The sequence below is a fragment of the Salminus brasiliensis genome, chromosome 2 (assembly GCF_030463535.1).
Source record: "Salminus brasiliensis chromosome 2, fSalBra1.hap2, whole genome shotgun sequence".
Lineage (NCBI taxonomy): Eukaryota > Metazoa > Chordata > Actinopteri > Characiformes > Bryconidae > Salminus > Salminus brasiliensis.
Window position 1 is genome coordinate 1,505,122 of NC_132879.1, and position 27,224 is coordinate 1,532,345.

Consider the following 27,224-nt stretch of genomic DNA (forward strand, 5'->3'; position numbering starts at 1 on the left):
TCCAGAGTTCTCCTCATGGAGTCTAGTGTTATTTAGAGTTCTCCTCAGATCAACACCTGGTTTGGTGGTAAATCAGGGCTTAATGATGGTAAATCAGGTGAGCTGCTGCTGCTGCTGCTGATGGAGTTGAACACATCCTCCACGCTGTGCTGGCTGGACTGGGGGCGTCCAGGAGAAACCTGGAGGAACTGAGCTCTGTTCTTCAGACTAGCTCACCGACAAGAACTCACTACTTTCTTCAGAATGAGAAGCTCTTGTTTCTCCTTTTTACTGGATTTATGTCCAACTGCTATATCTGTTCTGATGGGATTAGGGGCCTATATATATATATATATATATATATATATATATATATATATATATATATATATATATATATATATATATATTTGGAGTAATCCTTCTGAGTGAGAACCAGCCTGCAGCAGTATCAGAGGATTACAGCTCAGACTGAGAGAGGCCTCGCTGCCTATATATATATATATATAAATCGAACATTATGATGCATGTTGATGTTCTAAAAGCAAATAAATGTATAATATATTCTGAAAATATATAAAATATTATATTATAAGGCATTTTATTTGATATAGTATGCATTTTCTTCTGGACTTCATATTTATTTATTTATAAATTTTTATTTATATTTATATATTTTTTTATTTTATTTATTTTTTTTGCTATTTTTGCAATTAACGTACAGACGTGTGTCTCTGTAGAGGATGTACTCACTTAGAAAAGCATGTCATTTGTAACATAGGGTGCCAACATTTTGTAATAACACAAATAAAGCTAAACTGACTAGCAATACTACTACCATTAATAATAATGACACTATTAATCAATTATTAATATTACTGTTATTAGTAGTAGTATTTCTAAATTCACAGTAAATGTACGTCTACTGATGTAATCGGTCCCTCAAAGCCGAGCTCACACAGCTGAGCCATTATCATACAGTGTGATTACACACTACACACTGAACACAACAGCCGCCTGTTCCCTACACACTGCTCCCTTCACATCCATCTGGCGACAGACAGCGGGCGGCTCCAGACCACGCCAGCCCTCTGGCGCCCCCTTCTGGCCGTGTGGAGAGGTGCTGGAAGGGGTTTTAAAGTAATAGTTCAGCCAAAAATCTAATTTACACACCCCCCCTCCTATCCCGTTACTCCAAATTTACTCATCAACCAAGACCTGCTTCTGGAGCTTCTTTGGTTTTACACTGGAGCTACGAGGCCAATGTAGCTAACCAGTCATAGAAGCTTATGTACACCAGTTAGTATGGTGCTAACTGCACATCTACCCTTCTCAAAGCATGTAGAGGTCTTCAGAGGTGTGTCATCTCTAATAGACTTTAGATGATCTGTCTCTGACTCTGTATGACTGTTATCTAGAACGTGGCTTAGTTGGCTACAACTGTATGGTAGCTTTGCTGGCAAGGCTTCAGTCCAGCTACAGATTATAGAACAGTTCCTTGCATTTGAAGAACACTTTAACCAGACAAAGAACCGTTTAAGCATCCAAAACCACACAGTCAGATCTATTAGGGATTACTGAACACCTCCACACACTTTTAGGGGAGCGTGATGATATAGCCATGCAGTTAGCATCATGCTAATTGGTGTACATAAGCTTTCATGACTTGTTAGCTGCATTAACCTCATAGCTCCAGTAGAAAACTCAAGAAGCCAAACTTCAGACACCAAACATCAGCTTCATTCAGCGTGAGGCTGGTGGTGTGTGTGTCTGTGTGTGTGTGCGTGTGTGTGTGTGTGTGTGTGTGGGGGGGGGGCTGTGTAAATGTAGCATTTCGCTGAACTATCACTTTAAAGCAATGAAAAGCCTCACCTACGACATGTGGTTCTGCTGAGCGTTGAGGTTTTGCTGCTGTTGCTGCTGCATCAGTAGCTGCTGCTGCTGGCGTCTCCGGGCCGTGCGGAGCTTCTCAAAGCGAGCCTCCATCTCCTCCAGGACCTTCGGGGTGTAGCGGACCACCAGCTTCACGCTGTCCTTGGCAGCTTTCAGGAGCTCCACCGCCTTCTCATGGTGCTCCCCCTCCACACTCTGAGGACATAAGGAACAAAAGACAGTCATTAAGATAGTCCAAATAAAACCATTAGCATTTACCTTCACTACATGTCCAAAAGTATTCAGACAGCCTTTCCAAGGTGCACCCATTGGCAACACGTCAGTGGATTAGCTCTCACTGTGAGTTGAAGTTGATCAGCTTCAAAACAGGGCTCTATTACGCCACCAAGAGGAGATTCAACACACCAACACACTTCAACACACCAACACACGGAAATAGTCTTTAAGGGGAATCTGGAGAATTATTTGTGCGATTGGTGGGTAAATTGGTAGACGACCTTGCAATGGGAACACAATAAGGAAGCCAAAAGCACGTTCTACTGGAACCAGCTTAACTACATAAAATTCCATGCTACACTTACGCTACCATAGTGTTAGTTTGTACCCCACTCATCCCTATATTCATACACCAGGGCTGCCAACACTCAAGCATTGGCTGTCAGACTCACGCGATCAGCGTGAATCTCATGCTCTCACACCACACTTGCCATTTCTCACACATTTTTAATTGACCCCTCGTTCCTCTCCAAAATAACCTCCAAAAAAACCTGACTACCGATAAAGTTTCCCATCACCACCGCCCTAGATTTCGCTGATTAAACACACTCTGGACACCTCAGATATTTGGTTAAACACCCCATAGCAAGTTCTAACCTGACCAGGCACTCAAGAAGCTTCTGGTAGAATTCTGGTCGGATATTTGATCACTCACCTTGGCAGAATTGGTAGGGTTCAATTACATTGGTTGGTTTCCTGGCACAGGATACACAACTACTTCACCTGATGTGTGTTTGGTGGTCCTTAGTCCTGTTGGAACACCAAATTGTGTCCAAGTTTCAAACCATCTAGCTGATAGAAGTATAGGTAGTCTTCCTTCATTATTCCATCCACCTTCTGAGGTGTATCAGTTCCACTGGCTGCAATACAGCCCCAGAGCATGATACTAACACCACCATGCTTAACAGCAGCTTTCAGTTCATGTCAGTGCCTTTGCCTTGCTGGTTCTTGGGTTGTATCTCACCATCCTAACCAGTTTGAGGATGGCAGTTTGGGTCTTCCAATAAGCTGTATCAGTGTACAGCTGTTTATACTAATGACTGGAATTGTAATCTGCAGATGTTTAGAAATGGCTTCTGGAGATGTTCCTGTTGTGTGTAAATCTACAATCATCTCAGATCTACACTGGGCTCCTCGGGCTTTCCTGTTGTACAGTAAGTTGTAAAATCTAATGAGTGCTGTCAATCAAACCCCCTTATTGTGGCATAGAGAAGCTACCAGCTGTAGTCCATCATGGTCACTAGCAGGATGTTATAAAACAAACAAGAATTTGGTCACAAGTTTTTATTTTGTGGGTTTTTTTAAATAAACACTGGATCAGATTTATATACACATGGTCAAAAATATTTATACACCCACTTAGATTATTATTGCAGTGGTGCTAAAAGTTCCAAATGTCTTTGAACCTGCCAAGACCAAGATTCCTAACTAGGGGTGTAAGATAATACTGATATATCGAAGTATCGTGAAAACACTGTATTGATATTTACAGAGGTTCATCCTGCGTTGCCTTTAAACCACAACCACTAGATGGCAGTGCTGTACTCCCTTGTCTTCAGGTTCCACTGTTCTGATTGGATAAACTCATTTCTTTTCCTCAAATGTAATGCACGTGTTTTCATAAATGCTGTTAACTTTCTTTGTATCGCAAATTAACCATCTAACCAAGTTTGGGCCCAACCTCCTCCCGTAGGTCTCTGTGTTTATAGAGCCTATTGACGCATTAACGTTTTTATTTAGCGATGTGAACACAAGCGTAGCTACTGTTGAGCTCAGAAGGTAGATCACACATATTCTTGCTGAGATAAGGAATCTCATACCTAACTCTCATTCTCTTACCCCTCCCTCATCTTCTCTATTATAAAATGTGGACAGTGTACACGGCCCAGGTCTTAACATTAGCGTGACTGAACCTCTACAGTCACCCTTCCAGCCCCAGAAAAAGAACGAACAGCTCAAAGAAATCCTTGAAAACCCAACCCTGCCATGACCTTCACGTCCAAGATGAGAGCACGTACACATCTGAGCACAACTGCAGCACCAAAACCGGTTCCCACATTGTGGAACCAAGTCAAAGAACCCTCTTTCAGAATGTTTTTTTGCTCAGAGTCCAACAGCAGGACTGCGGTGATACTGAAACAAGACAAACGTCCAATTAAACTCAACACGCAACCAAACGGCCATTCATTCATTCCTCCTTAACTCAGACTCCAGCGTATGTGTGGCCTAATGACGGCTCCCCCTCAAACATAACGAGACGCTTCCTCATTACGAGCGTTGGAAGTGCGGGAAATCAGTCCTGTGTGGATCCGGCGGCGGCGGCCGTCTGATCGTCTGGGCGCGTGAAAGGGAATTGTATTTTGAAGCGTGTGACAGCGGCGGCGGACGCTTTCGGATGGTAAAATAAACAGTGACAGTCTGAAGGTCTGAAGGTCTGGTGGAGAATGACAGTCAGGAGCCGGTTCTGACAGGTCTACGGCTCCTCTCTAGCGGCGACGCGCTTTAAAGAGGAGACAGCTTTTACAGCTTCAGTCTCAACGTGCTCTCGCGCATTTTAAACAGGCAGGCTGAATTTAAAGCCTCCTGACGTCTGGGTTTAAATTCACACACTGTAGCTGCTCATCATTCAAACCCCTCTGCTCTAACGCTATGTGGACTAAAGTATTGGGACATCTGCTCATTCATCTACTGGTTCTTCTGAAATCAAGGCTATTAAAAAGAGCTGATCCTGATTTTGTTGGAGTAACTGTCTCTACTGTCCAGGGAGGAAGGCTTTCTACTAGATTTTGGAGCTGGAACATTGATGTTTTGAGGATTGCGATCATTCAGCGGTCAGACTGTTGGATCATTCATTAGGACTGGGTGTTTTTCATATGGTTGTAAGATATTATCTTAGCCTTTCTGGGGTAAAATGACCTAACAAAGGACTGTAGGAGTCTGGGAGTGAACTTTACACTGCGTTTACAATCTTCAAACTCTTTGATTTCAGTGGTGAGTACTGAGGAAAAATGTGGGAACCTCACTAATTTCTACAAGAAGCTGAAAGGAGTCAAGCCAGAGATTGTGTGTTTTCTCGCCTTGTTGCGATGTCAGCACTCATCATCATCATCATCATCATCACTCAAACTCACTGGTTAGTAGATATCCTTCAGAAACCAGATTTAGAATCAGAATTCTAAAAAAAATGATGCTCTTAACCTTACGAGGGCACTGGTCTTAGACTGTAATAGGTCAGAAGGTCTATAGGTCTATAGGTTATAGGCCTATAAAAGTTTAAAATAACAGCTTTCCCACAATGCACTACTGTTCTCATAGGGTGTGTTCATACTGGTCAGCTTTGGGTCCATTAAAAGCAACCCTGCTGTGACCGCTCTGTAAGTGTGAACGCTGCCTTACGGACTCTGGTGCGATTTATTTGATAATACAGGGCATCTAAACCACAGGCATCTAAACCGACCAATCACAGAGCTGAGTGTGGGAACGGGGTCACTCCTGCCTGCAACATCTAGTACCAACCCTCTCCGCTCGCTCAACCAACGTCAAGCCGAGTCTCCGTGTAGAACTGTCCACGTCACTGTGCTGCAGTTTAGCAGGGCTGTGTCCCAAACCACACACTTTCACACCACTACACAGTGTTCTAGTCACACCTAGTCACCATTAGAACTAGATTAGCTGTGTGTGAGTTGGGACGCAGCCACAGCAAAAGCTGCAGAAGCTGGTCATGAAAGTATTCTTAGTTCTTAGAAAGACTTTGGTGAATCTGGCCCCAGGTCTCTGAAATAGGAGCGCAAGAGCTTTGCTCTGTGCTTTTAACATCAGTGTGAAAGAGAAATCAGTCAGATCAGTATTTAGACAAAGAGTGTTGAAGATCAATACACCCAAAAACCTGAAAACACAGCAGCTCTATCAGCCCTGAACCCCAGCAGGGAGTTTTACTGCCTAATAGAACATGAACAGTGAGAATCGAACTTTCTGACGGCTACTGAAGAAGCCTGTGAGATTAGCCCTTGGAGCTGCTTCTGCACCTCACTCTTCCAGCTCTTTTATTTTTTAACGATATCATCGACAGAACTGCTGAAATGATTTGTTCTGTGCTGTCTCTGTAACAGGGTGGGACGGTCAGTCCAGTAAAGTTTGTCAGAAATGTTTACACACTCAGATCAATGCGAAATCACTTCAGACACGATGATCCTGCAGCTCCTTCCAGTCCGGGCTGATCTGTATTGATTATGCTGTCAGAAAGGGCTTGATCACGGAGTGTGAGAACGCAATGCTGTGACACTCTGAGGTAAACATCAAATTAAATGCCTCGGCACACCTGCAATTTGTCTCTGAGCTAAATCCAACAACAGCCTCTGGCTGCTGCTGCTGCTGCTCTCGTCCACTTCTACACTTCTACACTGTCTCCACCAAACGTCCTTCAGGCTACCCAGCGGCTCAAACCTAATGATGTAAAACTCCCTGAATATTACACACATCAAAACACCCAAATATGTGCTGTTCAACGCTAAAATATTATACAAAAATAAAAATAATAATACTGAATTATGTGTAGTAGAGACTGGATAAGTCATACAGAAAGAGTAATACACAGTGGATCCCGAATTATTCATTAGAGTTCATTATTATTATTAATGAATAATTAATTAAATGGATGGATCATTCATAGCAGATACTGACTAAACCAGAGTGCAGACTCATAGTAGATAGTAGATACTTACTGGATAATTCATAGAGGATACTTAATAATTCATAGTAGTTACAGACTAAACCATAGTGGAGACTGAATAATTTACCATGGATACAGAATAATTTATGTGAGATACTAGATAATTCATAGTGGATATGTAAGATTAAGTTTTTATTATTAAGTGCATACTGAATTATTCATAAAAGTTAATGAAAGATTCATATAATATAATGGATACTTCATAGGAGATACTGACTAACCCAGAGTGGACACTGAATAACTAATAGTAGATAATGAATACTTCATAGTAGATACTAGATCATTTATAGTAGATAATTAATAATTTATAGTGGATAATGGATAATTCGTAGCAGTTACAGACTAAAGCATATTGGAGACTGAATAATAAAGAGTAGATACTGAATACTTTATTGTGGATACTAAATAATTCATAGTGGATATGTAGGATTACAATATTCATAATGACTAATTCATAGGCGATTCTGAAAAGTGCGTATTAGAGAGTGGATAAAGAGAGTGGATAATACATTCCAGATATAGACTAATTCATGGTAGTTACTGAGTAATACATAGTGGATTCTGAATTATTTATAGTAAATAATAATAATATGTAGTAATATTCATAGCGGATACTAAATAATTCATAGTGGATACTGAATAATTCACAGCGGATTCTAAATCATTCATAGAGGATACTGAATTATTCAGAGCATATACTGAATAATTCATAGTGGACACTAAATAATTCATAGTGGATACTGAATAATTCATAGCATATACTGAATAATTCATAGTGGACACTAAATAATTCATAGTGGATACTGAATAATTCATAGCATATACTGAATAATTCATAGCGGATACTGAATAATTCATAGCGGATACTAAATAATTTATAGTAGATACTGAATAATTCATAGCGTATACTGAATAATTTATTGTGGATACTAAATAATTCATAGTTATACTGAATAATTTATAGCAGGTCCTAAATAATTCATAGCGGATACTGAATAATTCATAGTGGATACTAAATAAATAATAGCGGATACTAAATAATTCATAGCGTATACTGAATAATTCAAAGTGCATACTAAATAATTCATAGCGGATCCTAAATAATTAATAGCGGATACTGAATAATTCATAGCGTATACAAAATAATTCATAGTGGACTTATATAAGACACTGAACAATTCAAAGTAGTTACTGACTGAATAAATTATAGTAGATACTGAATCACTCATAGTAGATCCATAACAGTACTAACTGCTTTAGAGGAGTTGTTGAATAAGAATATGATTAATATTACTATGCTAATATGTTAATATTATTAATAACTGGACTGTGTTTTAATAAAGCTGAATATGTCAGCTGTTTAATGGAGGTGTGTCCTGTTGTACTGATGCTCACCACTCCATTGACAGACAGAAGCTGGTCTCCTCGCTTCAGTCCTCCATGTCTCTCAGCCACGCCCCCAGGGATGATGCGGGAGATGTAGATTGGGGAGTTCTGCTCCTTCCCACCCATCACGTTAAAGCCCAGCCCTTCATCTGTCTTCGGCAGCTCCACCACCCGCGGGTGGGAATGACCTTCACTGGCCGCAAAGGCCGCCACTGTGGCCTGATGGGAAACAGTAGGGGTAGAGGAGGGAAAAAGGGAAAGGAATGAACATTCACAATACAGATGTCTGTCTGCACTGGGGAGCCCCCTAATGATCCCCCATACTGAGCGAATGAGCCTGAAAACAGTGGAAAACACTCATAAGACCCTTCACTCGACTCTGTGTTCTCAGAGGTGAGGCTTTATCATCTACACAGGTCTGATTTCAGCCTCAGTTAGCTGGACGTTCTTGGCTATACATCACTGTCCATGGACGATTGGCTCTTCAGTCATTTGGAGGGGTCGCTGTCGAGTCCAGCTGCCCTTATGTTGAGCAGATAGTCGCTTGGGTCAGTCCCGGTTTGGACAGTTTTGGACTTTACCACTCAGTCCACCTAAAGGGGGCGTCAGTGCCTACCCTAAGTAAGACGACATTACCCTACCCTACCCACAATACCCTACCCCATACAAATAGTATGCTGTCATGGCTATTTAAGTTTATAGACATGCTAATTCTACTTCAGGACAAAATAGGTGCATTACTAAACTGACACTATATGGACAAAAGTATTGGGACACCTGCTCATTCATTGTGTCTTCTGAAATCAAGGCTATTAAAAAGAGTTGACCCTGCTTCTGTTGGAGTAACTGTAGACTCTACTGTCCAGAAAAAAACTACAAGAGCTTGGGAGAGCATTGCTGTGAGGATTTGATTGCATTTGATTCAGCAACAAGAGTGTTAGTGAGGTCAGGATGTTGGATGATGATCACCACTCCACAGTTCCACTGTTCCACAGCTCAATACTGTATATGCTTTGCCACCTAAATACTAGTTCTTGAAGGTGATGAAGGTGTTGAAGCAGGAAACATTGACAAGCGTAAGAATCTGAGACACTTTGACAAGAACCTGAACTGTGATGTTCTAGAAGACTGGAGGGTCAGAACATCTCCAGAACATCAGGCATCAAGTCTTGTGGGGTGGTGGTTCCTGGTATGCAGTGGTCAGTACCTACCAAAAGGACAACCTTGGATCATGGGCGCTCAAGGCTCATTAATGCTTAAAGATCTGCTGCTAATGTTAGTCCTGGTGCCAGAAACCAAAGGACACTCTCAGAGGTCTTGTGGAGTCCGATGCCAATTTAAGGCAGGTGATTTTAATGTTATGGCTAATCGGTGTATAGTCCAGATACTCAAGATGGATGGAATTACCAGGTGTAAACATGGCGTCTGGGCTGTTTTTTGCTTGCTGATTCACTGGTCACTGGTTTTGCGGTCTTCAAACCCCTGGAATTAGATTTTCACACATGAAAGTAAAAGAGGACGTTCTCCTCAGCCTTTAACAGTCCCTGCATGAGGCCTGTTTATGGACAAAACTCAGCGGAAATGCTAAAAAGACCTGCGTTTGAAATCCTCCTGCTCTGCCCCCTGTGTCGTCTGAACCGCAGCTAGCCGGAGCTTGTTATTTCATCCAAAGCCTCCAGCAGCAGAAACAGAGAGAAGACAAAAGCTGTAAATCTTCAACTCTGGCTGCAGCCACAGGTGCTTCTCTGTCAGGTGCAGTTCATTATAAAGGCGTTCCCACTGAGGGACTGGGGAAGACAAAAAGAGAGAATTTTCGCAGCCGTTAGAGTCGGCAGATCCCCACGAGGCAAAGAGCAGAGCTTTTCTGATCTCTCCCATTCAAAGCGTCTTTCCAGTTGCGTCACACAGTGGAGTAAAGCTGCCCGAGTGTGTTGTGTATCTGTGAAAGCAGCTCCACACAGTCAGAGCAGATATTTCACGACCTTCGTGGCTTCACACTCGCTCAGGAAGAAGGCGACACGAGGCAGCATATGGCAAGCACCGTTTCTAATGCCAGCTATCCTCTCAAAGCTGTGGCCATGTCCTAGAAAGTCTCCAGTATCGAGTCACTCAACCATATGGCTGCTGCTGTGGAGGCCTGCCAGAGGTAAGCAGGGACGGGGTGATGAGTGGTTTTAAAGATGCATTGTGATACGAAACCCAATCTCAATTGAACCATTTTATATACAATATATGGACAAAAGTATTGGGACATGCCATTGAATCTCTAAATTCAGGTGACTCATTCAGCCCCATTGCCTCACGTGTATAATATCAAGCCCCTAGTCCTGCAGTCGGCCTTTCCTCCACACATCAGTGAAAGAACAGGAGGTTCTGAAGAGCTCACTGAACTCCAGCGTGGTTCTGTATGTAATAGGAGACACCGCTGCACCAACAACTACAAGTCAGCTGGTGAAATTTCCTCCCGCCTAGATCTTCCTCCATCAGCTGTGAGTGGTGTTATTATTGAACAGTGGAAGAGTTTAGGAGGAACAGCTCACAGAGAGCAGCTCAGCCACCGAGTGTCTGTCAGACCACGTAAAGTTACAGAGCGGGGTCAGGGCCGAGTGCTGAGCTCAGAGCAGAGTGCAGAAAAGCCTCCAACTGACTCAGTAACTGCAGCAGAGCTCCAGACCTGCTGCTGCTGGTAGAGCTTAGAGCAAAGAGGGACCAGCTTCATACTAATACAGCCTATGGGGTTAGAATGGTATCATAAAAGCTCCTATAGGTGGAATGTGGAGGTGTCCCAATACTTTTGACCATTTAGTATATATCCAACATTTGTCTTATGACATTTATTTGAATTTACAAACCAGACCACCTTTATCTCTTGGTGTTGGTGACCAGCATGACCAGCATGAACATCATGACCATGCTGGTCCACCCAGCATGACTGATTTTTACCAATGTAGTCAACCATTATGACCAGTTTCATGACCAGCTCGGTCAGGTTAGTCATGCTCATAGACCAGCTAGTCCAGCTAATCCATCAACCTTCAAACATTTGCCATGCTGGTCAGGAGCTACCCTAGTTAACCAGGTTAACCACATGGTATACCAGCATCCTGACCATCTGAAACCAGCTACCAGCAGAAGCTGGTCTTTAGCTAAGTGTGTGGATCCAAATGTTGATCAGATATTGTTATAGGTTTAACCCCTTAGGTCCTGCATTTAAGCCCATGCCTCAGTTCTTCGCTCGTATAACTACATCACTGTCATATTTCACATCAGTTTCATAGGTCTCAAATTCGAACCTTGTGGGACTCCACATAATATGCCAACCCAAACTGAATAAAATGATTTACAATAGTCTCTGTATTTGGATGAATAATAAACCTTAAACCTTATTGTTTCACAATAAAAATATCCCACTTGGCATCACCAGACCTTCACTATCCACCTGCCTACATGTCCACTGTGGTCAATAAAGTGGATCAGTATGTGGGGCTGGAGCTTTCTGAGAGCTAGAGGAAGCTCCTGCTGCCTTTATTGTTGGATGCACTGTGATCATTTCTATGCAAATACACACATTCACATCACTACTGAACTGCTTATTATGAACTGAACTGATCATCAGAAATATAAAAGGCAACTCAAGCTACATATAAAAGTAGATGTGAGGACTGACATGAGGTGTCACACTTTTACAGCAGTAATGGCAGAACCAACCGGGCCCAGTGATATCAGAAGCCAGTCTGAGCTCTCAGTAATGAATTCTGATACACTTTAAATGCACTCAGACGTGTGGACAATGAGATGTATCAGAAAGCAGTGGAGTTCAATAGTAGTCTCAGTGAGGAATCCCAGAGGACGATGAAATCCTTTTAGGGCGACGCTCCAGTCCGTTTCTGCGCTATCGATTGAAAGCGGTCTCTGAGGTGCGCTGGCTGCGTCTGCTCCATGTTAATTACCCCCACCCTGGAGGCAATGCTTTATACCTGTCTGAAAAGAGCTGCATTTTAGCATTTCAAAAACTAAAAGTAGTGGACAGCATGATCCCACTTTTCAACTGATATTGATACAGATGCTGATTTTTCCTCTTTCAAAAGTTCTGCACTTTAAAGGACGAGCTTCTGAAAGTAGGCTATCAAGCTGAAACTACTCAAACGCTGGACTGCTCCCACAGGAAGAACCATCACACCATAGAGTTAGTGTGTGCTGTTTCAGGATAGATGTTACAGAATCCCACCCAGACTTTTCCTCTGATATCAGCCCCCCAAATCCACACCAACTAATCCCCCTCATTCCCACCCTCATCAATCTCCATACCCACCCATACATTCTCAACCATACCCACACCCATATATCTGTTCATACCCTCCAATCTCCATCCGTACCCAATCCATAGCTATATCCACCCATCCCCATTAATCCCCACCATTCCTCCCCAATCAATTCCCATCAATTTGCAACAATCCCCATACATGCACATCCATCCCAATCAATCCCCTTTGATCCCCATCCATCCCTTTACCACCTATCAACCCCATCAATACCCACAAACATCCCAAAACAACTCATATCTATATCTATCCCATCCATCCTCATCTTCCATACCCACAAATCCAATAAATTCCCATCCGTACCGATTCATACCCACCAAGCCCCATATATCCACACCCATCCCAATCAATCCCTGCCCATTCTTATGTCTCCATCCAGCCTGACCAATCTTCATCCATCTCAATCAATCCATCCATTCCCACCAGTCCTTATCTATAATCGTCCATACTCATCCATTAATCCTCATACACCCATATCTATCAATCCCCATCCTTCCCCACTACACACTGTTTATATTACTGGTGTTTCATAAATATCGTCCTACGTCAACAGCATGCACATATTGATAAAATATGATTATTTTTAATCAATTATCTCCTGCTTTTTATATAAATCCTTTGCTGTTTGCAACAACACCACACAAAAAAACAGCATGTGAATATTAATATAAAAGCCACGTCTGATCACAACACAGAAACGCTCAGCACTGACTGATTGGCCTCAGCGATTTACTGCGGGTAAAGATGGCAAATCTGCCCCTCACTCTGCTCTCCTCCTTTCAGAGTGTGGTTTCTCAGCACTGTTGAGGATGTATTTGACATTAAACAGCATGATCTAACAAAGCTGAACACTCACACATTCAGACATTTGTGCCAAATACTCTAATTCTAATCAAGCAAACAGAAGCTGCAGACTTAATGAAATCAACCGTGGTGGTTCAGTTTTCGGCCTAAATGCAAATTCAGATCGACTGTGGTGTGGAAAGGAGCTGTAATTATTGCCCTTTCTGCTGAAGAGGCTACAAGGACACTGCCTCATCGAAATTCAAAGAGCGTGCCGCATAAATGGATTACTCTCTTATCATAAACACACAAAACCTCGTCTACCATCCAGAACCTCAACAACGCACACTATTGTCATAGAGTCTCCAATATTGGCACCATGCCTAATGCCAGGCATGGGCTAAAGGGGTATATAAAGCCCCCCAGCATTGAGAGACCTGTGTTCTCTGGAATGATGGTGGAGCTCCATCCATTACTTTTTGGTAGGGATGAGTTGGGGTGGTGCTCATCCAACATCCTGACCTTCTTAGCGCTCTTGTCGCTGACTGCAATCAAATCCTCACGGCAATGCTCCAGCTCCAAAATCTAGTGGGAAGTCTTCTTCTCTGGACAGTAGAGACAGTTACTCCAACAAAAGCAGGATCAGCTCTTTTTCATACCCTTGATTTCAGAAGAAACAGTGAATGAGCAGGTGTCCCAATACTTTTGTCCATATGGTGTATTTAACCAGATAGGAGCAGAAAATAAAGACGTTTCCCCTCCATAAACTCAGCCGACGCATAGAAAATGCCCTTCGCCGGTTAACACCTCCTGTTCTCCCCTGTCGTCCCTTTGTTAATAGGCTATTACACAGAGCTCCAGTCTAATTGGGTTCAAAAGCACAATCAGTACAAAACCCTGCAGACCCTCCCTTTCATCTCCGATGGCGGTATCAGAGGGCAGCGCTCTGAGTGCTTTGTTCGAGCCGGCTCTGCTTTGTGTCGGGGTTCTCTTTCAGTCCGTTCACGTTCTCCGTCTCCGTCACCAAAAGCTTGGGGGCACCTAAGCTGTTCAAAACACCCCTAATAAATGAGGACGGTTACTGCACTTCATGGCTAAAAAGTTTGTGGACACTCACAAGCCCTATATTTCTTTAGTTTACTGCAGTAATAGCATCTACTCTTCTGGGAAGGCTTTACACTAGATTTCGGAACATTGCAGCAAGGTGAATTTGATTGCATTCAGCCTCGCGAGTATGAGCGCGTCAGTGAGTTTAGGTACTGATGTTGGATGATTAGTTCGGCCCTTCACACAACTCATCCCAAACGTACTGGATGGATGGAGAATGAGAGTGTTTAACTGGAGAAAGATGGTGTTTGATGAAGAAAGATGGTGTTTAACTGGAGAAAGATGGTGTTTGATGAAGAAAGATGGTGCTTGATTGGAGAATGGTGGTGTTTGAGGGAGAATGATGGTGTTTGATTCAAGAATGATGGTGTTTGAGGGAAAATGATAGTGCTTGATTGGAGAGTGATGATGTGTGGTGGAGGATGATGGTGTTTAATGGAGAGTGATGCTGTGTGGTGGAGAATGATGGTGTTTAATGGAGAGTGATGATGTGTGGTGGAGAATGATGGTGTTTAATGGAGAGTGATGATGTGTGGTGGAGAATGATGGTGTTTAATGAAGAGTGATGATGTGTAGTGGAGAATTGCGGTGTTTGATGGAAGATTATGGGGTTTTAGGTGGAGGATGGGGTGTTCTTGAAGAACAATGAAGTTTGGTGGAGAATGATGGTCTTTAATGAACCAAATGAGGGTGTTTGGTGAAGAGAATGATGGTTATTGTTGTAGAATAATGGTCTGTGGTGTAAAACAACATTTTTAATCTAATCTAATTTTTAGTCTTGGAGTGTTTGGTTGAGAATGATGATGCATGGTGGAGAATAACGGTGTTGATAGAGAATAATGGTGTTTGGTGGAAAATGTCTGTGTTGAAGAATGATGGTGTTTAATAGAGAACTGTGTTTGTTGGAGAGTAATGGTGCTGCTGGAAAATGATGGTGAAGGAGGGTGGGGTTTCTTGAAGAACAATGGAATTTGGAGAATGATGGTCTTTGACAACATGATGATGTTTGATAAAGAGAATGATGGTGTGTGGTGGAGAACAATAGAGTTTGGTGGAAAGTGATGGTGTTTGGTGAAGAATGATAGTGTTTGATGGAAAATGACCATTTCTAATGGAGACAGATGGTGTTTGTTGGAGAATGTTGGTATTTGGGTGAAGAATGATGCTGTTTGACTGAAAATGGCTGTTTTGTGGGGAACTATGTTTTTAATGGAGAATGTTGGTGTTTGATTGGAGAATTATGGTGTTTGGTGGTGAATGATGGTGTTTGGTGGTGAATGATGGTGTTTGATTGGAAAGTGATGGTGTTTGGTGGAGAGTGATGGTGTTGGTATTTGTAGTATAATGCTGAAGATGGTAATGGTGATCATTTTTACCATAATTTGGGTACAGCTAGGGTCCCTCAGATTCAGGCCCTCAAGCCCCTTATATAATCCTGCTTCCGCACTAGCAAATTATCTTTTGAACCTCAGTGTCATTATCAGGGAGATTTTCTGCACCTCGTCAAAATGAGAACCGTCTGCTTTTACAGAGGGAAAGAAGTTCGACAGGCAGTCCTCTCTCGCTCTCCCTCTCTTTGATCTGTACCGCAGATCCCGCTCTCCCCCTCTTCAGGCGTAACTGAATGAACGCCGGCGGAGTGGGAGACTGTTTAGAGTCAGTGCTAAGTGTTGGCGTGTAGGGTGGGCTAATTACTGCCGGACCTGTTTGTAAAACCTGCTCACGCTCTCAGGGACTCAGGTGGGGAATAAAAGCTCATTTGAAAGTGTGAGGTGGTTTAGTGTACCTTCACCTGAATATTAAACACAACTACAGGTAAAAGGGGGGGGGGGGGGGGGTCAGTCACTGCACCAAGTGGACATAACACAGACACACATGAAGGCAGACTGGACTACTGTGAGGGCATTCTTACCTTCGCTGTGGCGCGAGCTTGGTACTCCGGGCAGCCATTTACTGTTATTGTCTCATGCATGTACTGGTAGACCTGATGGAGAGAGAGAGAGAGAGAGAGAGAGAGAGAGGGTGTAAATCAGTCTTTAACGTGCACCAGCAAATCAGCAAACCCAAAATTTTAACTGAATGATGGTGTTTGATGGAGAATGATGGTGTTTGATGGAAAATGATGGTGTTTGGAGAGTGATGGTGTTTGATGGAGAATGATGGTATTTGGAGAGTGATGGTGTTTGATGGAGAATGATGGTATTTGGAGAGTGATGGTGTTTGATGGAGAATGATGGTTATTTAGCAGAGAACTGATCGATGGTGTTTGGTGGAGAATGATGGTGTTTGGTGGAGAATATTGGTGTTTGGTGGAGAATGATGGTGTTTGGTGGAGAATGATAGTGTTTGGTGGAGAATGATGTTTGATGGAGAATGGTGACATCTAGTGGAGAATTATGGTGTTTAGTGAAGAATGTTGGTGTTTTGTGGAGAATTTATGGTGTTTGGTGGAGAATGATGGGGTTTGTTGGCGAATGGCGGTGTTTGATAGAGGTATGATGTTTGGTGGAGAATGACAGTGTTTGGTGGAAAATGATGGTGTTTGGTGGAGAATGATGGTGTTTGGTGGAGAATGATGGTGTTTGATGGAGAATGGTGACTTTTGATGGAGAACAATAGCGTCTGATAGTAAATGTTGGTGTTTGGTGGAGAATAACGGTGTTTAGTGGAGAATGATGGTGTTTGGTGGAGAATGTTGGTGTTTTGTGAAGAATGGCAGTGTTTGGTTGAGAGGTATGGTGTCTAGTGGAGAATTGATGGTGTTTGGTGGAGAATGGCGGTGTTTGGTGGAGAATGATAGTGTTTGATGGAGAATGATGTTTGGTGGAGAAGGTTGGTATTTGATGAAGAATAATTACATCTGGTGGAGAACAATAGCGTCTGATAGTAAATGTTGGTGTATTATGGGGAATGTGATGTCTACTAGAGAATGATGGTGTTTGATGGTGAATGTGGAAGTTGATGGTGTGTGATGATGGTGTTTGTTAAGAAAGGTGTTTGTAGCATAATGCTGAAGATGATAATGGGGATCATTTACATCAGAGTTTGGGTGTAGCTAGCGTCTCTCAGATGAGCATTTTAAAATGAGGGTATTAAAAACCTCATATCAACAGTTCAGTTAAAAACTAGTTCTCTATTTGACCGTGGTGTCCTCCAGACCGCTCATCTGGCACTGCTGGGCTGTCTGAAGGACTTCCAATGTTGCTCTCATTAGCTGAAGCCTGTGAGCATGCTGGCGACAGCAGCACTTTCCCTGCTTTGATCTGTGATCCAGCACCAATCACATACAGCGAATCTGGAGCATCCGCTCAGAATGGCCATCAGCCAAAACACCTCACATCTTCATCACTGGGTTCTTCAGAGAGAGGAGAAGCAGAAGCAGCTTTCAGAGCAGGAGAGTTTGTTTACGGACATCAATCTCAACCTCTTCTGTCTGGAGGTCGTGGGGGCGTGTCTTTAATAACCGATTAATTCTGGATCTATTAGCCTGGATTAGCTTAGTTTAGTGTTCATGGTGTTCTGCTGTGAGAATGTGTAATGTGCAGTTTATGATCCTACATTTCTAATATTTATAAACCATATAGATGATAAACGATAATGTATCTGAAGGACGTTTATGTAAGCTGACTGGTTGCCATTGTGGCTACTGAGCAATTATTGGCTGGTATATTTAGGTACTGACTGCTGGTTAGCTGTCATTCTGACTACTCTGTGTCATGATTGGCCACAGTTCTGGATACTGAGTGCTGATTGGCCACAGTTCTGGATACTGAGTGCTGATTGGCTAACATTCTGGATACTGATGGCTGATTGGCTGTCAGTCTGGCTACTAAGCATTGCTGTCATTCTGAATATTAGGTGTTGATTGGCCAACATTCTGACTACTAAGTGCTAATTGGCCACCATTCAGGCTACTAAGAGCTGATTAGCCAACATTCTGGTTACTGACTGCTGATTGGCTGTCAGTGTGGCTACTAAGCGTTGATTTGCCATTATTCTGACTACACTGTGGCTACTGATTGGCTACTGAGTGCTGATTGACCACAGTTCTGGATACTGAGTGCTGACTGGCCACTCCAGCTACGGAGTTATAACCAGCCACCATTCTGGCTTTTGAGTTCTGATTGGCCACTATTCACCAGACTACTGAGTGCTGATTAGCTGTCATTCTGACTACGCTGTGTCATGATTGGCTACTGAGTGCTGATAGGCCACAGTTCTGGATACTGAGTGCTGACTGGCCACCATTCCGGCTACTGAGTCATAACCAGCCACCATTCTGGCTTCTGAGTTCTGATTGGCCACCATTCTGTCAGTCTGGCTACTAAGCGTTGCTGTCATTCTGATTATTACGTGTTGATTGGCCAACATTCTGACTACTAAGAGCTGATTGGTCAACATTCTGGCTACAGCGTGCTGACTGACTACGATTCTAACTACTAAGTGTTGATTAGCCACAATTCTCGCTAGAGTCCTGATTGTCAATAGTATGGCTACTAAGCCCTGATTGGCCACCACCTGATTAGCCTGATTAGCTGGTGTTTTGTTTTTAAATCACAATTTTGTACAATTGCTTCGTTCATCTTTGACGTGCTCTGGAGCGCCCTCTAGTGTCTGGACCAAACAGAAGGCGTTATCATGTGGTAGTTCTGCTCTTCACATGTATGTTCTTTGGCTAAACATGGATATTCTGTCTTTGCATGGTTCAAAAAATATACAATAATATGTCGTTTTAACCAAACTATTAGACTCGTCAGATATTACTAATAAAACTTGCTTCAAAAAGTATTTTTAGTTCTCTGTTAAGAAGATTCCAAACTTTTGAACGATGGCTTAAAACCTCGCAGACAGTGTGTTTAAATACTGCTGGTTTAAGCCTCGGTTTAGAGAGAGGCAGGCAGAGAGGAGAGAGACATCAGACTAAGTGGCTTAAGGTCAGTACAGAAGCGCTCTGGAGCTCTTTGTGTTGGGTTTAGGATCTCCAGGGTACGCTCTGCGGGGGGATTACCCTCAACACTGTCACTGTCAGCAGCTGCAGACACGCACCAGCCTTAGTTTAATGATAACTCCAGCTGGACGCCCTGGAGGCTGTTGTGGAACAAGAGACCCCGAAGAAGCTCTTATCCTCCACACAGCCGTGAAAAAACAGAGGGCTCCTTTAGTAAAAACTCCATCGCATGGCTCGCATCGCATTTTCACCCACTGCTGTTAGACTTTGTATTGAGTGACCTCATGACCGGGGCAGCACAGACACAGCTCTTGCCGCTGGCTGGTCATTAATAAGGTCATTGACAGTAAACCGTGGCCTGTTTTCCACTGCAGGGCCAAATGGTTACTAAAGCCATGCCACTCGTCACACAGATAGCACTATGCTAATGGATAGCTATAGCCATGATCCTGATTGACTATGATTCGGGCCCCTGACTGCTGATTGGCTGTCAGTCTGGCTACTAGGCATTGATTTTCTGTCATTCTGTCTACACTGTGTCATGATTGGCTACTGAGTGCTGACTGGTCACCATTCCCGCTACTGAGTCATAACCAGCCACCATTCTGGCTTCTGAGTTCTGATTGGCCACCATTGGCCACAGTTCTGGATACTGAGTGCTGATTGGCTAACATTCTGGCTACTGAGTGCAGACTGACCACTGTGTTTATAATTTTATGACTGTATATCTTCTTTTATGCCAGGATCATGGCTGTAGCTATCCATTAGCATAGTGCTATCTGTGTGACGAAGTCTTCAAACTCCAGCATTATTTTGCAGACTGCAGCTATAAAATGGCCTCCTTGGTGTGGTTTAAGACGAGTGAGATCTATGCATGCAGATAACACCGTGCTAACAGATGAATTACAGCCACAGTGAGTTAGCTAACGTTAGCTAGCTAGTGCTACGTTAGCTTAGACGTTGTAGTGCAATACTAAAGAACAAAATTCTAATTTAGCAAAAATAAATAAATAAATCTAATTCTTCTGGAGGAGAATTTTGTGATCAGATGAGACAAAGAAGTTTGGAGGTGTGAAGTTGAGGCATTTGATCACAAAAATGCTGAACAAACTGTTAAACATGGTGGTGGTAGTATCATGCTCTAGGGCTATACTGTAGCCGCAGCCAGTGAAACCACTACACTGCAGAATTCTTCAGCAGAACCTCAAACCATCAGCTGGATTTTTGAAACTTGGACACTACTGGGGGTCCAACAGGACTACAAGACCACCAGAAACACTTTAGAGGTGGTTGTGGAATGGATAAAGCAGGCTAACATTAAGCTTGTGGAGTGGCCATGCTCCAGTTAACTCAGACGTCTACTGTGGGCTTTGTAAGGTCGTGTCTGGCTAAGCTCTTTTATACCCCAACAATGGATACTTCGTGCAGGCCTGTGATGTTCCCAGCGTTGTTTACATTCCTCCTGCTGTAATGATGCACTATCTGTCAAGATCAATAAAGTCCCACATACCCACCCACCTACTCACCTGCCTACCTACAACAGCCTTCAGCCGAGCTGTACACAGCGCTTTCTCTATTCATACCGACGGCGATAACCTTCTAATCAAATGCCTTCTTTATGTTCTTCCTCTGCCTGGAGCTCATGGTCGCTCCCCGGGTGGGTACTAAGGTCTGGACTAATAAACAAGCTTTTAGACTCAATCCTCAAACACAGTGTAGACGTGGCTGTGGAGACAGAACACGCTGTAGACAAAGCGAAAGGGTGGATGAAAGAGGTTCAGGTGTGTGTGTGTGTGTGTGTAATTGTGTCCAGGAAATACATGAATATCAATAAAGGTCAGGCTATTTTGGTGGGTAATGTTTTTTGTAAAGCAAGTGACTGGATTTATGTCCTGCTGTTAAAACGCCAATAAAGAATCAAGTCATTCTGTCCTTTAAGGTGCCCATATCCCACATCCCGAGGTCCATTTATGCCATACCTCCATTAGCTATAATTATGTTTACTAGGAACTGGCCGATAAATTAGCATCAATTAATACTGATTATGTGTATATGTATTAAATCTTATATATATATATATATATATATATATATATATATATATATATATATATATATATATATATATATATAAGTGGGACCTCGGAATGTGGGCACCTAAAAGGACCGAATTACTTGATTCTTTATATATATAAATATATATATAGCATGGTGCCAATAGGTTCATCTAGTTTCTCTGCACCAGAGAGTCCTATTCTTTTGGCCGTTCTTCTCTACAGGGAAGGAATATTTGCACATATGACTCAGTATTTATATATGTATATATAGAATAGAATAGGACTCTCTGGTGCAGATAAACTAGATGAACCTATTGGCACCATGCTGCCTAATAATGCCAGGCGTGGGTTAGCTAGAGGGGTATAAAGCCCCCCCAGCATTGAGAGAAGAAGAGGTGTGTTCAATGTAATGAAGGATGGTGGAGCTCCATCCAGTACTTTTGAATGGGATGAGTTAGTGAGTTGGAGATGAGCTCTAGGAGGCAGTGAGCTAGACAAGCTGTGTGTGTGTGTGTGTTTCAGTGATATTGGGCCCTTTAAAGATACGCAGTACAACACTACAGCCTTAAAGCAGTGCACGTTGTTGGTTTTCTGTTCCGTCACGTAACAAATACTTTCGACTGTCAGTCTGAGTAATGAGGACAGGATTGCAGCGGAACGACGCCAGCCGAACAGCTGTTCTGTGTGAGTGCGCTGTGAGCGATGTGATAAATCACAGGCTGTGCCGTGGGGTGTGATGACTCTGTACTGAAACCTTCAATCTCTGTTAATTACAATTAATAAGCATAATCAGAACAACAGCCTGAACACGTCACTGCACTGCTGGCTTCTGCTCCACGTCTGCAGAGATCCTACTGTGTTTAAACCCTCTAGAAACCACAGAACATTGGATCCAGTCCCGCCGAATCTGATCCGATTCTTACTGCAGAGACTCTGTTTGAAGAGCCGATTGTAAACTTTTGGTCCATGGGATATTACAGTGACCGCCTACCAATGCCATAGCAAAACCATACCAACTACCTGTGAAATCACCTGTAGAAACACTTTAGTAACGACTTAGCAACCACCTGAGACACCACAGCAACCACTTAGCAAACACTGAGCAACAACATATCAACCAATTGTAATACTATAGCACCCACCTTGCAACACAATAGAACCTATCCAGCAACCACTTAGCAACCCCACAGCAACCATCTGAGATTACATAGCAACCAGCTGGGATACCATAGCAACCACTTTGCAGCATCACAACAACCATTAGGGATACTACAGTAACCGCCTACCAATGCAATCGCAAATCCACAGCAACTTCCTGCGATACCATAGAAACGCCATCATAATCACCTAGCAACAGCATAGCGACCATATGCGATACTATAGCAACCACCTAGCAACACAATAGCAACCTCCAAACAAATACTTAGCCACACCATTGCCGTTACTAGAAATACTATAGTAACTGTCTACCAATGCCATAGCAAACCACATCAACCTGTGAAATCAGAGAAACACTATAGTAACCATTTAGCAACACCCTAGCAACCGCATGTGAGACCACAATAATTACCTAGTAACACCACAGCAACCACCAAACAACTACTAATCAACTTCATAGGAACCACTTATCAACACCATAACAACCCCATGTAATACCACAGTACTTACCAAACAACTACTAATCAACTCCACTTTAGGGCTGCAACAACGAAACGATAATAATCGATAATAATCGGTTATTAAAAGGGCTGGCAACGAATTTCATTATCAATTCGTTGTGTTGCACGATTTAGGTGTTACTCGCCTTGTCATATCCGCTTACCCCACCAGCGAGCCGGAGCGGAGGCGTAATCTTCAAAATAAGTTTACCATCAAGAAGTAAAAACACTCCATAAAATAAAACCTGAAACATGAAATATGAATCCTCAAAAGTGCAGGAGCACAGTTACTATAGTAACCAGAGTTTGTTCCGGTTTGAAGTGAGGAAACGTAACAGTGTGCTCACACTCGAACCGGCACAGCACGTTCTGCTGTTTTTTGCTTGTGAACTGGACAATGCCAGTGATAGTGTGTGTGTGTGTGTTACTTTTATTATCAGTTTAATTCGCTTATTTTAATTTTTTAATTCATTAATAAATTTGATTTTATTTAATTAAATAATTAAATGTATCCTAATTGTAATTATTGCACACATTTATTTGCTCTGTTATTCAATGCTCTATTTTTAAATAAAGACTCATTGATTCATCAAAAAATAATTGACAGATGAATCAATCGTGAGTAATAAAATAATTGAGTTGCAGCCCTACTCCACTTAGCAACCCCATAGCAACTATGTGTTACCACAGCAACCACCAAACTATTACTAAATAACTCCATAGGAACCACTTTACAACACCATAATAACCACCTGGAGTACCATAGCAACAACATAGCAAAAAACAGCCATGAGATGATTTGATCAGTTGGTTTTAGTTGAGGGGAGGGGACTCTCTCTCTCTCTCTCTCTCTCTCTCTCTCTTTCTCTCTCTCTCTCTCTCTCTCTCTGTGTTGAAGTCTCTCTCTCTCTCTCTCTCTCTCTCTCTCTCTCTCTCTCTCTGTCTCTCTCTGTCTCTCTCTCTCTCTCTCTCTCTCTTTCTCTCTCTCTCTCTCTCTCTGTGTTGAAGTCTCTCTCTCTCTCTCTCTCTCTCTCTCTCTGTCTCTCTCTCTCTCTCTCTCTCTCTCTCTTTCTCTCTCTCTCTCTCTCTGTGTTGAAGTCTCTCTCTCCCATCAGTGGACACTCTCATTTTCTCCTCTCGGTCTCTAAGCTCCGCTGGCTCTTTGCCTCGGCCTGGTTTCAACAACCCAGATCTGTTTCCACCTCTGTGGGAATATGAACACACACACACACACACACACACCTACATGAGGACCACGGGGACCACCTGGGAAATTCCTAGTGGGCTGTTCTGTGTGCCCCTGTCCACTCACCTGACCTGACCGGCCTGAGCCCCCCTGGACAGCTCGACACGCTTGGAGGAGAACGCTAACTGCTAATTCTGAATGGTGGGGGAAAGGGGGGCTACCATCCTACCAACCCAGAGAGAGATAGGACGGTTATGCTCTCTGGGACTCCCGAACAGAGAAGTCCTTAGAGTCATGAAAGTTGGCAGAACCAATCAGAATATCTGTTTCAGCTGGGGGCGGGGCAACAGACTGTAAAATCAATGGCTGATTTATCGATGCAGGAATAATGCACACCTTAGTCAGGTCAAACCAATGCAGTGCGCACACACACACACACACACACACACACACACAAACACACAGAAATAAAGGTACTCTATTTCACAGTGGGTAAAGCTGCCCTTGAGCAGGAGTGATGTGCCTCGCCTTACAAGGGCAAAGTGTGTGCGGTGTGTGTGCTTGTTTGTTTGTGTGTGTGTGTGTGTGTGTGTGTGGACAAATCAAGGTTGAAGGGCCTTCAGTTCTCTTATGGAGGGCTCCCTCTCTCTCTGGTACTGACTGTCAGCCCCTACAAGCCCTCATACAAATGGAATGGCACAATCAGGCTATTCTCCACACACACTCATACACACACACACACACACAATACACAATTCATCCCCGCAGTGCCTGACATCACACTGACCAGTCTCCGTGTCCACAATAACCCTGGCTCTGGCCAGTGTGTGGGCACCGCCGGACAGAGGGCTACTGACTGACCGGAGCTGCTCTAGTCGGACCCGCCCACCTGGGTTTCACTGCCTCTTTAGTTCCGTGTTTAATAAAATGCAGATTCCTCCAAACCAGAGCAGATACTGTGTCCAGCCCTTGTTCATCCTCTGTGGGGAGAGGGGGGGGGTGGTGTACAGTTTCTGCTGTGCTGTTAAATCAGGAGAAGGAAGCTCTCAAGAAAACTACAGAAGCTCAGCGACAGCGGCCTGTGATGAAGTACTGCATCGCTACATAAAAGAATCACCCCCAATTCCCCCAGCAGTTCTCCACCCTGAGTTGAGGGGGCTTGGGAGTTTGCCACACTCCAGGTCTACCTAGAGTATCTACAGTGCCTGTAGTCCAGGTGTGAGAGCTGTGTCCATATTCTGGGCACAAAGCCAACAGTAATGCGGTCGATTTACCAGTCAACCTACATTCCCACCCTCACCCATGGTCAGCAAGTGCGGGCACTGACCAGAGAAACGAGAATACAAGAGGCTGAACTGAGTTTTCTCTGTTGGGCAGCTGGGCTCAGTCTTCTGACAGAGTGAAGAGCTCGGTTATCTGGGCGAGGCTCGGCCAGGCTGAGAGGAGCCAGCTGAGGGAATTCAGGCATCCGATAAAGACGTCCCCAGGTCGCTTTCCATTGAAGGTGTACCAGGCACAACCAACAGGGAGAAGACCCAGAAGAAAGACCCAGGACCTGCTGAAGGTAGAACCTGCTGGGGACAGGGATGCCTGGGTGTCTGTGACATTGCCCTATTGACATCGCAACCCTGAACTGGATCAAGGGGATAGGGTTAGGCCCACTTGTACACAAACCACTTGCGCCTGAGCTACCTCAGCTGGGGCGCTCCGTCCAATACTTCAGAGTGGGATGAGTTGGGGATGAGTTGGGATGACGGTCTTGTAGCTGAATGTAATCAAATCCATCAAAGCAATGTTCCTCCTCCAAATTCTAGCAGAAAGTCTTCTTCTCTGGACAGTAGAGACAGTTACTCCAGTTCTCCAAGCAGAAAAAGAGAAACTCTTTTTATATCCATGATTTCAGAAGAAACAATGAATGAATGAGCAGGTGTCCCAATACTTTTGTCATTTTTGCCACACTGCCCACACTGTCTGATGCTCCGCCCGAGTCTCGACGCTCGCCGCGCTGTAAATGAAACTGGCATTCTGTCAATGACCTGCTGCTAACGGGAATATAAGTGACAGATCGAGTCTTCATGATAGCGTGTGTGTTCACTGGAGCATGAAATAAGAAGCCGCAGCCAAACGAGACTAAAACACACACACACACACACACACATACACACACACACACACAGGAGAGTGTGAATTAACATCCACTGCCACACTGAGAAGCCTGCAGCAATAATATGACTACATTATGGTCCCCAACATATTCTCTCTCTCTCTCTCACACACACACACACACACACACACACTCAGCAGGTAAAATAATAGCAGAATGTATGAGCTACAGAAACTGGATATCCTGTTGAGCATCCTGTTGTCTCTCCAATAAACAAGCTCTCCGCTGTCGGGGTCAGGAGAGGAAATCGCTACAGAGAACCCAAACAGCCGAGCCGTTCCAGCTGTTCTAGATATGTTCTAGAGTGTAGAGCTGTGTTTAGCTCTTCATAGCTAAACCTGAACCTGAACCTGAAACGTGAACCTCAACCCCGGCTCTGATTTACTCCAGTCTGACTGAATACCCTCTGGAGCCTATAAGGACATTCTCCCGCATATCTTCCTAAATGAAATGAAAAGCAGCCGAATCCCATATTTACACCCCCAACATTCTCACAAACCCCGCCCACTAGAGTAAGCCTTGGGTCAAGTAAAGTGGAGCCAATCAGAGAAGGCAAAATGCCCAACCTGATTAAGCTGACGAACTGAGCGGGTGCTAGGCTACAGCTAACCCGGCCACTTGGCTACAACAGCATTGCTCTTCCTCCGAGAAGATGTGCACTTATCTTCAAGCCGAACAACATGATGGGTATTCCATGTCTGCTAGGGCACTGAAAACTCTGCACTTTGCATCTCTG

General features: G+C 43.5%; 2 protein-coding genes across 2 annotated transcripts in view; both read right to left on the reverse strand.

The window, feature by feature from the left end:
* Positions 1 to 27,224, reverse strand: part of rps16 (ribosomal protein S16) — a 329,498-nt gene that overhangs the window by 68,711 nt on the left and 233,563 nt on the right. The window lies entirely within an intron of this gene.
* Positions 1 to 27,224, reverse strand: part of lin7a (lin-7 homolog A (C. elegans)) — a 57,031-nt gene that overhangs the window by 6,357 nt on the left and 23,450 nt on the right. The window contains exons 3-5 of the mRNA XM_072674100.1: positions 16,388 to 16,459; positions 8,273 to 8,482; positions 1,852 to 2,067 (exon numbers count right to left, since the gene is read on the reverse strand). Of these exons, the coding sequence (XP_072530201.1) occupies positions 1,852 to 2,067; positions 8,273 to 8,482; positions 16,388 to 16,459 (498 nt within the window). The remainder of the gene's footprint in view (positions 1 to 1,851; positions 2,068 to 8,272; positions 8,483 to 16,387; positions 16,460 to 27,224) is intronic.